A 15,018-nucleotide genomic window follows, 5' to 3' on the forward strand; every position below is an offset into this window, starting at 1 on the left:
CAAAACAAAAAGAAAAAAAACCTTTAAGTCTGCCATAACCTAACCTCAGAATAAAATAACGTTACTGTAAGTTGGAGCCAATAAGAGAAAATGGAAATGCATGTCGGGGCTTCGATGGGAGCGATAGATCACAAGAGCCCATTCAGACCTTGGTCTTCATACAGGTTGCCTAACTTATATTTTATATATCTCAAGGTGCTTCACGGCAACAATTGTTTTCTGTAATAAAAACTTTGAGCATAACCAACCCCTAAAAAAAAAATTTAAAAAAAAGAGCGAGGAAAAATATACCACCCAAACTGTACTGCTGATCTAGACGGACAATGCTTCTGTGTGGAGGAGAGCTTCATTAGACCGTAAGGAGGACATTTCTCAGTTGACTAAAAGCCTAAAATCAATGGGGATGGGAGGGAGAGAAACCGAAGCATTTTGCCTCCTGCACTGGCCGATTCAACCCGTTGTAGATAAGGTGGCGTCTTCTTGCTCTAATACGGAGACTCATCGTCCGCCCTCAGGCGCCCCCTGCTGTATGAACTTTGAAGTTTTCCTCAGCTCACAGTTCAAAAGTGGCTGTAGTCCCAACTGAAAGGCACCACTACACCAGTTAGCATTTGAATGGCCAAGAGGGAACAAGTGCTCAACTAACTGTTATACTCTTATTGGACACAAGGGGCACCGTTCTCCTCTCAGGAGGCTATAATACAGAGAACAAGAAGGATCTCACAGCTGGGATTTTGGTCGGCACATCACAACCTCAACTACGGGACTTATATGGGGCGGTTACGTGCACTGCTTTACCCTGACGGAAACTAAAGAGTCCAGCTCGGCAAAACATCCTTTACTCTCTCACAAAAAACACACACACACACACACACACACACACACACATAAACAAATGCACACACACGCACACAAAAAAAAAAGGTCAATCTTCTCTGCCAACATAACTCCATGCCACCTTGCTATAAATACAGGCCACTACAAAATGTGTGGGCGGGGCGGGGTCCAGGAATTGTGCCACGGATTTCACCTGCACACACACCCAGCCCTCCGGGAACCTCCACTGGCACTTTGGTTCTACAGTGCACCAGAGGGCATGAAAGGAGGCTTCACGAGGACAATGGGTGGCATCCAATCATGCGTGGTGGGGAGGGAAGATAGTGGGGGAGCGGGTGCGAGCGTCCTCTGAGCCCCCCCCCCCTCCCTGGTAGCTGGGGCTATACGCTGCTGTCCTCCAGAAGGGGCTCCTTGCCCTCTGCACCGCTGCCCTGCGGGCTGTGCGAGTGGCTCTGGGCCCCGTTGCTGTGCTTCTTGTAGGCCCCGGGTCTCATGCCGGGCCCCGTTTGCTCCGGGATGAACAGCGCCACCAGCAGGGAGAGCAGCACCGAGCAGGCGCCGAACAGGAACGGCGGGCCTGGGATGATGGCGCTCTGTAAAGAGAGACGGATACAGGCGTCGGGTTTAACACGCGTTGTGACGACCGGTAAGGAGGATTACCATCTTTGTTTTTTTCACAGGATATGGCAGATTGTGTGAAGATCTTAATCTTTTTACCAGCCAATATGGCCTTGCACCATGTACCAAATATAATCTAATCTTGATGAACGTTAACATTATCGAGATATCTGGCAACACAATCCTTGGTAGTCAAATGAACCTAGAGAGATTCAGAGAGATAACGCGGTTTGAGACTTAGGTAGAAATAGGTAGATGACGAACACAGAGCTTGTGACATCCGTGAACAACACGCAAGCTATGTGTTCGCCAATCGACTTATCGAGTCTTAAAGACAAGATGGCATCGACGGGTGAACTGATGGTATTGTGTATAAAATATCATTTTTAATAAACAATCTGTACACTTACAAAGTTATCAATGCCTCGTTATATATGTTATGACCCTTATGATACTACCAAAGAAGTGTCGGGCTACTTCTAGCCTTTTAAGTTGTTTAAAATAGCGATTTTCATAACACATGCCTCCATCGTTCCAAGTTTATAGCGTTTTGGTAGAATCGGCTAAAAACATCCAACTTAAGAATGCGTCTACATGCGCTTTTTTTGCTCATAAAAGAACATCCCAACTCGTTATCATACTAAACATATCACAGATCCATTTTACACCGGATGTCTCCTTTAAATCACGCTTTGAGGTGCCTTGTAAGAAACCAAACCGGGCCCCGGGGCCTTTCGGGGGGGGGGGGGGCTCACCTCGTCAGTGGGGTTGGCCATGTTCATCTTGCCGTCTATGACTTTGTTGTCATCATCGGTCAGCTCCACGTGGAACAGGTAGAACACGAAGCCGTACAGCGCCGGGCCCAGACCGTTACACAGACCCCTGATCCCTGTGATCATCCCTTGGACCACACCTGGGGACGGAGGGTGGGGGGGTGCGCGTCCGAAACAAAAACACACCAAAAACGTAAGGGTCACGTCGCCAGGGCGATACGATACATTTGATGCCAAGGTTACAAAAAACGAGTTGAGCTCCAGCTCACAAAGTGTGTGGGTAGAAGGGCTTCAACTAACAGTTAAGATTAATTTTGATTAAATCGTTTAGATAATGTAGCAATAGCAAACGGCATCACAGGTAACCAGAGGTCAAAGTTACCTGAATTTATTAGATGTATTAAATGCGTGGATACTGTCGGATGGGATTATAAAGATTGTATATTTGGCAACATTAAAGATTTTGCCACGTATGTTGCAGATGTAAAAGACAAGACGTACCGTTCTAAAGACATCCCCATTATTTGAGATAAAGTTGCAACTGTTTCAAACACTATACTCCAAATCAGACACACACGGTTCAATAAAGAACAAACGGCAGATATCACTGTGAAGAACCCTACCTTGTTGGTCGGGTTCGGCGTTGCGGGACACGATGGCGCTGATGGCGGGGAAGGTGATGCTGGACATGGCCGCCACCGCGCCAGCCGCCCACATCATCCTGCAGAGAACACGGCCCAGTGTCACACAACACACTGCTAGATGGTTGTCCCCCTCAACTTTACCCCCAAAAAAAACACTGCTTTCTGAACCTAGATTTTACCTCAGGTACCACCACCGCTAATTCTTAATTAAATAAAGAATTAGATTAGTTTGATTCTTAAATGATTTCTTTGAACACAGCAGATTTAGCAGTAGAACGATGTGTGATAACCCAAAAGGAACCAGAAGCCACAATCATCCCCAGGAACAAAGTTAGGTTTTCATCCATCTGGTTCCTCGCAGTTCACCATACAAAAAGGGAAGGATTAAGAATGAGCTATACTGGGTAAACGCAAATAAATATATACACATTTACAATGTTTTCTTTTCAAAATCCACAAAGAAATTTACATAATTACCCATTTAAGTACAATAACTCTATTATTTCAATGCCAAACATGCTTTTTGTGCAATTTTAATTGCTGGGTTAGGGTTAGGGGCGTCATTTCGGAAGCGCTATGCCTATGGATGGTTTACATGGATACTTTTGATCCGAATTCTAATCAGAATAGATCTATTCCTATCATGCGATCCGAATGTACTATATATATGGCATTTACAAAAGTGGTAAGCGTACGTTCATACGGTCTCTCGTGCACACCTGCAACATCTGGACTGGCTGCGACATTTTTATGTATTTGATTTTAATTAAAGCCTAGCAGGAGAGAGCTTTTCTCTGCCTGCTCCTTCAATTACGAAGAAGGACAGCACAGCGTCGTAAGTTTCTCGTCCGGTCTTTATATCTACCCCCCCCCTCCGCCGCAAACAATACGTATTTGGATAAGAGTGCGCAGCCAAGACGGTTGGGAGAGAGAGAGTGCCGTTATGTTTTTTTCCACAATGTCTTGTTTTTTTTTTAAATATGTATGATGACTATATGCTCTGTAAGGTGACCTTGGGTGTTTTGAAAGGCGCCTCTAAATTAAATGTATTATTATTATTATTATTTATGTAAGGGATAATGTACAGAACGCCGGTCATTATCGGGAAAATAAGCGATCAGCAGAGAAATAGTCTGCCTAAGACATTGACGTTGCTTAGCAACCAGACACGCTGGGGTTGCCGGACTACTACCGGAGTGATAAGAAAGACACTAACAAACATCACTTATTTTGGTTTCCACATTTGTGTTTTAAAAATGCCATTGTTGATCTTGGCAGGTATCAGTTTATTATGTTATGTTATGCTTATGAATAGCAGTGGCATGGCCAATCTACTCACTGTACGTTGCACATGTTAAAATTAAAACATGGATATATGAACCTGTGTATTATTTGAATATCTTAGTATTGAATGCAAAATAAAAAGGTACATGTATAAATGGCACTATAGGGCCAGTTTAAAATAAAACACAATTTTACACAATATATAAGTAGGGGGTCCCCGCTCCATCTCTCCATCAGTTTGGGGGTCCTTGGCCTGGAAAACGTTGAAGACCCCTGTCCTAGACTATAGACGTCTTCTACATTAAAAGAGGCGGTTGGTTCAGTTTCAGCCCTTGGGTTGTTGTTGTTGTTTTCCTTCCTTCAAACCACACCCACGGCCTTACAGTTTAAAGTGCCCTTGACTAAATTTGCATAGCAAGTCTCATTAGTGATTTCATTCACAGCCAGTGACTCGAGGGAAGGGTTTCGCTGCTCTCCTTGGTGGCGTGTGTGCGCAGGTGTGAGTACTGACCAGTGCTGGGAGCCGAAGCCGTACCAGGCCAACTGGAGGATTTGGAAGCCCAGGCCCAGCAGGATAGTGTTTTTGTTCCCTATGGAGCGCATTAACATCCCCAGGACCACCGTCTAGGGAAAGGGAACGCTCACAATTTAATCTGCAGTCCCTCACAGAACACAAGTCCCTATTCTGGATCAGGCATTTTCTGATAATATAATTATATTATTATTATTATATTAAAATCAAATCACATGACAACTATGCCTGAATGAACTGCGACTTAGGAACTAATATACACAGAACATTTTAAGACAAAATGTTATGTGTTTACACTTCATAGAACTATAATGTTCCCTAAAACGCCTAACCAATCACATACATTCACATTTGTATTATACATTATGATAAATAAAAAAGCTCTTTAATTAAACCTCTAGATACCCCAATTTTACTTAAATGTACACAAATAAAATGCACACTCTCAAATACATGCAATAAAGTGACAAGTGACCTATCCGGGTACCTGAGCCAAGATGGAGAGTATCCCGACCACCGCAATGAAGGCAGCCACTGTCTCAGGGGTAAAGCGTATCACCTGGGGGGCGACACAGCATTCACACCACAGGTCAGTGTATCGCTCGAGGGGAAACAATCCAAGCTGTTGACAAGAGCGGGCCAATGTCCAAAACACACAGAGGCGGTCTGGCTATCTGAACGGCTCGTAAACACCAAGATATCCGAAGAATGACAAACAAAAAATGAATATCCACATTTTGACTCGCCGGTTTCTAAATGACAGGGCTACACAGATGGCTTGGTCGCGAAACTTGGACAATCTGTAACTGTACTTCTTTGAGTTTACTGTTGTAACACTAATTTAGACATCGTTGGTGGGTAGAGCTAGCCTGGAGTTGACATTAAGTGAACGGTGGTGGTGAACCACAGAATGCCTTCATGGCGGCCGGGTTGGTACAGCAGAGCAAATGACACAAAGTTAAATATAGCTTGTGGAAGCCCCAAACACGCCCTTCAAAACAGAATCAGAAACGCCAACGGGATAGCCCAGCGACGCTGGAATAACAACAGCGCCGCTGGGCCTCGCAGTGTTTTCGTCGTAGAAACATCGGCGACAGCACCTGCCGTAAGGCGGTGTTTACTATTGATCTGACAGTGTAGAAGGCTGGGATTGAAAAAGGGAGAAGAGGGGGAGTTGAGGGTAGTCGGGTAGGGAGATGCACCCAGGGACCTCAATGCGTCCATTTTATTTTGCTAAATAGGTCGCACAGGAGAAGCACAAGGTAGTCTGAGAGCGCTGAGAGTGTCAGACTGGCCCGACAGGTTCTCCCGAAGGCGGTGGGGAGACAGAGTGAGAAAGGAGCTGTTAAAACAACAACAGCGTTCCTTTAGAATACCAGTTTAGACAAGGAGCAGGTCACCCTGCCGTCAGTTTATCTTGAGGCATTCAACTGCCAAAACCCAGGCCCCTCCCCCACCCCCCGTCTCCCCCCCCCCCCCCCCCCCTTCCAATTCATCCTGCGTGTCTTGAATCCCATGACAGACCTCTGAAGTGTGACTGGCTGCTGATTTGAAAATGTCATTGACTATTTGGCAAGAGATTTGTTTCTGCTGAAGCCTCTAATAGGGGTCTACTTATCTAAAAAAAAATATGGGCGAAAAAGACAATGGGAACTTACAAAAAGCACCGGGCTCAGCAAGACTTATTTTTCCAATCTTGTTGAGGAATGGTTGAGTGTGTGTAATCAATTTCCGTTTCAGGACAACACCCGAGATGGCTGGATTTTGAAGGCGTTGTGAATACAAAAATATATTTAAACACCCCACCCCCTTTGTCTGAGCTTTGAAACATTGCTTACCACTGCATCAAGCTGGGACACTATGGACCACAGCTTTAACCAGCTTTTAGAAAGAGTGAGCGAGTGAGTGTTTACCTGTCTGAGATAGAGGAAGAAGCTGGAGTACTGGCCAGCCTCTGGGAGGTAGGAGAGGAACACGGTGATGCAGATGAGCAGTACTGTGGAGTCCTGGCCCACCTTACGCAGAGACTGATGGCAAAACAAACACAGAACAGGTTGCATTAATACACTTTTAAAAGCATAACGTGGGGCAGAAATCCTGTGTTGGACGACATGGGTTCATCTGAATAGTATACGTTTTTTTCTCATCAATTGATTTCTGTAAGCCCTCAGCTCCCATCAGCGTGGCGCCCAGCGAGTGCTCCATCAACCTTTAGGCTGGAACACCCCACCACCCCAATCGATGGAGGATCCACAGCCAGACATGGTGGCTCCGTCCAAACCAACAAACCACTGAGCTTAAGGCCCAATCCCATTTCTACCCATTACCCCTCCTCCTTGTTCTAAAGGGGTAAGGGGAAGGCGTAAGGGGTAGAAATGGGATTGGGCCTTAGGCCCAATCCCATTTCTACCCCTTACGCCTTCCCCCATCAAAACAAGGGGGAGGGGGAAGGGGGAGGGGGAAGGGGAAGGGGAAGGGGAAGGGGAAGGGGAAGGGGAAGGGGAAGGGGAAGGGGAAGGGGAAGGGGAAGGGGAAGGGGTAAGGGGTAGAAATGGGATTGGGCCTTAATTCTCGATGTCGAACCCTTCCCCTCATAAATTATGACGTTATCGTTGTGACGCTCGTTGTGAAGCACAAATAACGGCAAGGTGACACAATGCCTACGGTTGACACAGCACTTTCGGCTAAGCCTGGGTCTAGAAAGCAAAAAACAGCCCGTAGAATAAAGGGCTGATTATGGTCCCACGTTCACGCAACGCAAGGGGGTTACGGACCCGTTACGTCCCTCCTTGCGTCCACCGCAAGGGCCTGACGTGCGCCTCCCAAATATTGTAGCCTTCCGTCGAGGCGACGCAGCAGCCAGGGCTGTGATTGGTCCGCACACCAAAACTCGACACAGAACCAAAACAGGTTGACGACTGTGTCGAATGCGTCTGCGTGGTCCTTGCGTTGCGTGAACGTGGAACCATAATCGGCCCTCAAGTTGTACTGGATGTGCACCATGGCCGTATGCACCTCAAACTGAGACTCGCTAGACCCAGCCAAAAGTCGCTGTATTGTTCCTCATCATAATGTTTATTATGCAGCACATCACGCTAAAAAGACAGGACTGGAAAGGGCTGACGGTTCTCCATTCTTGGAATGTTGGACTATAAACCTCTGGCTGAGGGAGTAGAGAAATGCCCATCAGCCATTGGCCAGAGTTGAACTCCGCCAAGACATGACAATAGCGGTCACTCCAGGGACAGCTCTCTGGAATCCGAGTGTGTGCGTGTCAATTGTACTACCCCAGAGAGCAAAATGTCCTGCTATGCTTGTTCCACTGAATATGCACTGAGCCAACCACTCACTACTTGAACCGCTCAGTAAGAGGAGCTTATTGCCCACACTAGACTCAGAAGAAACAGTCCTCTGCTTTTTGAATATCGAATCCAGTCCTCCTCTCTCAACTACCCCTTTTCTATGCTTTAACCGGAAAACGAAACACAGAGAGTGGGGGTTCCTCACAGCGAAGGGGTCCGCCTGCTCCCAGGAGATGGGGGCTCCCCACGAGGCCGGCCTCATCTTCTCAGGGAGAGACTCTGGCACGGCCACCAAGATGAAGCAGATGTCCAGCAGGGCGATGGCCGTGGCCAGGATCACAACCAGGGTGTCGCCGTAGGTCACGGACAGGTAGGCCCCGATGGCAGGGCTGGTCACGAGGCTGGCTGCAAAGGTGGCAGACACCTGGAGAGGGCAGATGGGGATGGGAGAGGGTGGAGAGGGGATGAGAAGCACGGAGTTAGGGTTACTGGATGAGTCAGAAGGAAGCTACCGGTACCTTTCTGTGTTCCAGCGTGAGCACAGTGTTATTTTGCAATAAGGTGTGTGTGTGTGTAATCCAAGCGATCAATTAATGATGATTACCCAGGCTACTACCCGTCCATTAAGTCAATCCCTTCACCTGGGAACACAAAAGGCCTCCTTACCAAACCGTAAGCCGTGCTCCTCTCGTGCTCCTGCGTGATGTCGGCCACGTACGCAAAGATGACGGAGAAAGTGACGGCGAAGACGCCTGACATGGAGATCACCGCAAAGTACCACCTGAGGGGGGCAGAGCAGCGTTTAGCCACAGAGCCGTAGATTAGAGGGACGACGGGTCAAAGGGGACATGCAAAGACCTGAGAGAGGCAACACATTGTCTGCCTCTCGATGACTTCGGTTTGCCAGAGCTCACACCTGCTCACCACCGTCCCGACATACGTTTTTCATTCAACACGTGGAGCCGAGGGTGCTAGACATATGCCTTATAATTTCCATTTGATTAATGTATGCATTATAGCGATTTGACTGGCGGAACATCCTGTTATGACTCCTACACTCACACATGTGCCAGCCAGACCATTTGTTGGGTGGAGCGATTCAGCAGTTGAGGAATGCTTCTAAATGGCATGCATCAGTGTATGCCAAAAGTGTACCGCGGGCAATGGCTGCCTTCGCAAGAGATCAGATAACCGCCGAAAACGTATATTCTGACTGACATCAGCAGCCTCTGGCTTGCTCTTGGGTGGGTGCACGCTCACCATGGGCTGATCTTCATGAGCGGGATGGGGGCGCACGTGAAGAAGACGGTGAGCAGCAGGAAGGACTTTCGGCCCCACACGTCCGACAGCGCCCCGATCAGAGGAGCGCTGAGAAACGATAACAGTCCCTGTGAGGAGAGGCACAGAGGAGAAGAGAGTGAGGAAACCATATGGAGAAAAGAAGAAGGCAGGAATTTTGGGAGCGTTTCAGAGAATACGAAAGAGAAGGCATACAATGAAACTAAAGTAATGGGGCGGAGCATTGAATTATGATGAACTGTTACTTTCAGATTCAAGTACATCAGGAATATAATGGAATTACAATACAAACCTAGAGTGTGCTATATAGAACAAATCTATTTGAGGTCTTTTATTAATCACTGCTGCCCATATTCAGTTGGAAGGCTATTTGGCAGATGCCCTGGTTATAACATTTCATCACTTGTGTAGGTTTGGATCCTATTCAACAATTTGTCAACAAGTATGAACTGCTTGAGATACTCATTAGGCAAAATACACACATTTAAGCCAAAAGACCCTTGACGTCCCACATTGGGTCATGGTTATCATGAATGTTACAAATGCACTGATTAAAATAAGGACTTACCTCTGGAAACAAAGATAAAGGACAGGAAAATGGAGCACAAAATAACAGTTGGGGTGTCGGCCGGTGCCAACTCTTACCTTGACTCCATGAATCAGCCCATTCATCAGGAATGTGTGCTGGGGGAATGTCTGGCGCAATACCTGGGGAGACAACATGCAACATTAATAACGCTGCAAAACTACTTCAGCCACAAGAGGCAATCGCATGAGTCAAACAATGACCTGTGCTCAATGGTTGGCTTCCAAATTTTAGTCCAACCGGGGATGAGCAAACGGATCAGGGAGGCCTGACCGCAATGTCAACAGATGCAAGAACAGCAAAAGATGCCCTTGGGCTAGTTATATCATGATAATTGATTTGGAGCGTTGATCAGGTTCCAGCACACTATTAGGTAGGAGCAAGAACAAATATAAGAACAATTGAGTTGATCTGATTCAGAGTATTGATGTGAGAAGAAGTGTATCAATCTCAATTTATCCTGGTAATCCACAACTTCGAATAATACATGGAATAAAATACCAGACGGACAGACAGGCAGACAGACACCCTTGTAGCCAGGGTATCTCTTATCAAGATGTGTTAATACAAGGCCTCCCGTAGCAGTGGCTGGGAAGGATTCAATACAAAGGGAGATGTGGGGGGGAGGGTGACTGAGTGAGTGGTGGCTCATTCACTGTCACTTTATCAAATGGATTTCTGTTTTGGTGCACACACCAAATTTCCCTATGGACCATCTTGTCGAGTGGCACAGAGTGCATCAATTCGATCAATCGCATTTAGCTTGGGTAACAACGGTTAACCCGGGCACTGGGACTTCTCTGGACCTTTCCCCAGTCTTCTCCTCCACTGATTCCATTAACAATGGAGCCGTTATCCTGGACTAACCACCAAGCTCCCCCTCCACCTAAACAACCATTAACAACTACGCACTTTACCATGGCTGTGTAACCGAGCACATAGAGTCTGCATGACAATAAGGAAGAGGTCAAATTCAATCTCTGTTAAAACTAGAAATACAGGTGCTTGGGGACATCCATGATCTTCTTTCATCGATTAATGGAGTAAAGAGACAGAACTATGAAGTATGATTGTTTTAAAAGCCCAGATAGGCAGCCTCAGATGAAGCCTGAGTGAGATCGCTCGATAACAGGTGTCCATTCTGAAGAGCTGTGACCTTGACCAAAAGATTGCCTGGTGAAATGGCTGAAAATGAGTGTAGGGAGACGGTTTCAGCAAAGAGCTTAAAACCTCAAAGCAGTTTTAAGCTCAAAGTCCATCTCCCTGGAGAGTACATGGAGCTCATGTTGGCCATTGACCTAGGATGTACAAACACAAACATGAACAAAACAAAATGTGTCTGTCACGGGGTTTAGGGCAGAAGGAACCAATCATCACGCACGCGGTCGTAGGAAGTGGTTTAGGCGAGAACCGACATTGTTGTTAACAAATGAAGGGATGTTCTCAATGAGGGCAGTGAAGCAGCCTCTCTAATGTGCTGCCATGCTCCAATTATCCAAAAATGATGCAACTAGTAAAACAAACATCCACTAGTAATTAGCATCAATATAACCGTCTCTTTCTAATAACTGTATGCCATAAGGTTATGGTCTTTGAATGTTTGCTTATCATTTTGTGGTGATAACAAATGCTAGGTTTTAATGTAAGAATGTAGCTATCTTCTTTTCTTCTACCATCGAAAGATGGGTGGAAATCTTTTAAATGAGATTGAAATTAACACAATAACCACTTTGTTTCCAACTCTGAAAGAAATGCTTCAAATTAGAATAAAATTAAAATGTGAGTAAATAATTTTATTTTCACATCAGGATATTCCCCCTGGTAACTCAACAGCCTCAGGGGAAAAGCTGACACTTCTGGGCCTGCCTACAGAATCGCCCTACACAGTCAGTTCTGTTCACTGTGGACCAAGTGGAGCGTCTGGTCTACGGCATGTTCTGACAACACAGACCTCTGAGCCCCTGATAAGCCATCTCAACAAAGGGCCGGTGCTCAGACAAAGCATTGTTTGATACCCTTTTCATATTTCCCAGTCCATTAACACCAAGCAAAGCATCAGCCAGTGCACACACACAGACACACACACACACACACAGATACATAGACAACAAGAGTGCGTCATAGGGTTGCCCACCCCCTTTTGATTAGCAATTCAATTATTTATGACGAGCAGTGCTGGGTGCCTGTGATTTCCCGTCAATGGGAAATGTTCCTTTACCGATTAGGTCTTAGGTTTGTGAATACATCAGAAAAGAGTTATGTCAATGTCAGGAGTGTAGGTTGTATAAGGACAGGCTCACCGTGAGCATTGGGGTGGTGAGGAGACCCCAGGCGAAGAACTCCAGAAAGATGACGACCACGGCATGGTAAACACTGGGCTCACCAATTCCCTGGGGCTGGAAGGGAGACAGTTAGAGACAGGCGTTACCAGAGAGGCGAATACACTCACCACACAAAGTAAACACTAGCTCAACGCTAATGGTTCATTTAAATATGTGTGCATAGTAGGAAGACACAACCCCCATGGCTTAACATGAGTCAACTACCAGAGAAGACAAAGAAGATACTCTTTGAACCGTTAATGCTGTCCTACTAAGGGGACCCTGTTTATGTTCATCATTTAAATGTAATGATCTAACAGTGGTTAAGTTGGGCAGAAGCTGGTACAATTCAATGAAATCCAATATCAATACATTTGACAGGGAGGAACATTTTATCAAGCTAATGATACTAGAACTACTTATTACTTTTTTCACACAGAAATCCCTGCCCGAGTGCTGCAAGCACCTTCTTAAAACGGTTCTTGGCATTACAATTACTCATTCTACACCGTGCGGCAAACACACAGAAAGTACATCACGCGAAAACCACCCCTACACCACAATTGACCAATGCTGATATAAAGAATCAAAAAAACATATCCACTTCCATTACTAAATTTTGCGAAATGCCGGTATAGATCTGGGTCAATGATGACACTCAAACAGAACCTTCCCTCAAGAGGATATGTCATTACACAGTGATAGAATGAACTGATTGCACATCAGGAGAGTGATGTGAGTAAGTGTATGGTGAGCAGAAGCCTTGGCAGGAAGCCGTTTTACATGTGACAACACAGTTTATAAAGTAGGCCAGAATCTGCTCAAGGAATATACTACAAACCAGTCCTATTCCAGGTGGTTCATTATTATCCCCATGGCGTCTGGTACAGAGCATTATGGGAGAACAGACCACAGCCATGGGTGTGACAGCCTATATAGGGATACGTTACCACTAGAGGTTTTCCAATTCAAAGCCAACCCTCCCGGCCCCAACTATTTCAGTTCCTAATGTGATCACGCCACCTGCTTCACGGCAAAATGAGGAACAAATACACATGTCACTTCCTCATTGTGGCAGCACAATTAATGGATACACGTAAAAAAAAAAATATATATATAGCTGAAAATGATGGTTCCACCTAAGTAATATAGGGAGACAGCAGCCATGTCAGTGCAGGTGCCCGGTTTTAACAGGTTACATCATGTCAGGTGTTTAACCTGAATCGCAGCTACCATTGGTCACTGGTTTAGTGGTCTGTCAAAAAGCATACCTGATTTGTTAAAAAAAATAAACGTCTTAAATGTGTGAATACTAGCCTTTACTTTTCGGACCATCACTTCAAGTAGAGCAGAGAGCCGGATGGTAACTTATGTCGAACCCTGGCCTAGACATCTGAAGTGAACGTTATAGCAGCTGTTTACAAGAATAGATTAGGGCGGCTCGTATTTGTTCTTAATAAACGTTAGCTATCAACATACTGACTTAAACTCAACCTAAAAACGATATTATACACCCCTTACACATGGGCTTAGGTCTCGACTAACCTGTGAAAACACTAAACCACACGCCTGGCCGGATGCGTTCATATTTCAATGTTTTGTCATTCAACAAGCCAACGGGTGGCTTGTTTAAAGGTTGAAATGTGGATTTGATCGACTATTTCGGGTAACATGGTTGCTGGAAACTTGTCCAACAAAGCTGCATATTCTCCATGCAATACTCGTCCCTCTCATTCCAGAAGCGAGGTAGCCAGCTAATATACATATATATAACATAAAAAATAACTAGTAACGATCAGTGGTCCGTGCAGCTCAAGAGTTGGGTTAAGTTTGGTTAGTGTTGAACGGTTCATCCACTTGATGTAACTTACGAGGACATATTTGAAATCACCTCATGCTGACAAGTGCTAATGTAACCTGAATAACCTAGTCTCAACACCCCTGGACACAAACACATGGATGTTGACCAACGCCAACAAGTGCATGTTGAATTTACGCTGTCGGGCCGTGTTTATATTGACCATCTAGGTGAGAGTACGAATTGTATACACGGTAGGATCCGTGTGTACTGTTCTAGCTAGCGTCCCTTCAGTGAAGCTGACGTGTAAACGCTCGACGTCGGGCTAGCATCGCAGCTAGCATCAGAGCTAGGTACAGTAGCTAGGTGGATGCTCCTCCGCCGAGCTAACGGTCAACAAGCTCTGGCCTTATACATGAATAAAGCAACAACACAAACACACACATAATGCAGTGCAGTGGGGCTTCACCTCGGACTGTCAAGTTGGCTAACTTTGAATCACTGAAGGCAAATGTATTGAACTGACAGGCAAACGAGGAAAAATAAATATTTAACTCACGCTGCCTCCATCTTTTATTATAATTTTCTTTGCAAGAAGAATGCTGCGGTTCAGCCGCTTTTTCTTCTTTTTCTCCCCCGTCATAATTAACTTATGTCCATTCTTGGGGTTAGCGGGTCATCGTTGTATGTATCAGAATGACTAATATATATGTTGTTGATTTGTAATCTCGCCACCTCGCTATTTAGCTCCAGCCAGTAGCGAACCAACTAAATGATTTCCTATCCCCACCTCACTTTGGGCCGTCTTCCTGTACTACACATTAACCCGCCCCTCGGCACAATATCTACCATGGATTGGTTGATACGAATAGAAGGAAATTGGGTTTATTCGTTTGATTGGTCAAGCACAACTCTTGTGCCATTCATCAGAAATGTTTTCCCCTCATATCAACACCAGTTCTATATAGAACAAAAGGACAAAAATGTTAAATGGTAACATACAATCAGCAGTGAGCTCACTGAA

General features: G+C 45.6%; 1 protein-coding gene across 1 annotated transcript; it reads right to left on the reverse strand.

Annotated features, from left to right (window-relative positions):
* Positions 1 to 262: 262 nt before the first annotated feature.
* mfsd14a2 (major facilitator superfamily domain containing 14A2) lies at positions 263 to 14,809 on the reverse strand. The gene is made up of 12 exons (XM_056595782.1): positions 14,554 to 14,809; positions 12,176 to 12,271; positions 9,935 to 9,997; positions 9,251 to 9,378; positions 8,657 to 8,771; positions 8,196 to 8,414; positions 6,602 to 6,715; positions 5,176 to 5,247; positions 4,668 to 4,780; positions 2,852 to 2,949; positions 2,211 to 2,368; positions 263 to 1,430 (listed from the first exon to the last, which is right to left on the reverse strand). The coding sequence occupies exons 1-12, from the start codon at positions 14,635 to 14,637 to the stop codon at positions 1,218 to 1,220; spliced, it is 1,473 nt and encodes a 490-aa protein (XP_056451757.1). The 5' UTR covers positions 14,638 to 14,809; the 3' UTR covers positions 263 to 1,217.
* Positions 14,810 to 15,018: the final 209 nt, after the last annotated feature.

This window comes from Gadus chalcogrammus, chromosome 8, assembly GCF_026213295.1.
Source record: "Gadus chalcogrammus isolate NIFS_2021 chromosome 8, NIFS_Gcha_1.0, whole genome shotgun sequence".
Taxonomy (NCBI): Eukaryota; Metazoa; Chordata; class Actinopteri; order Gadiformes; family Gadidae; genus Gadus; species Gadus chalcogrammus.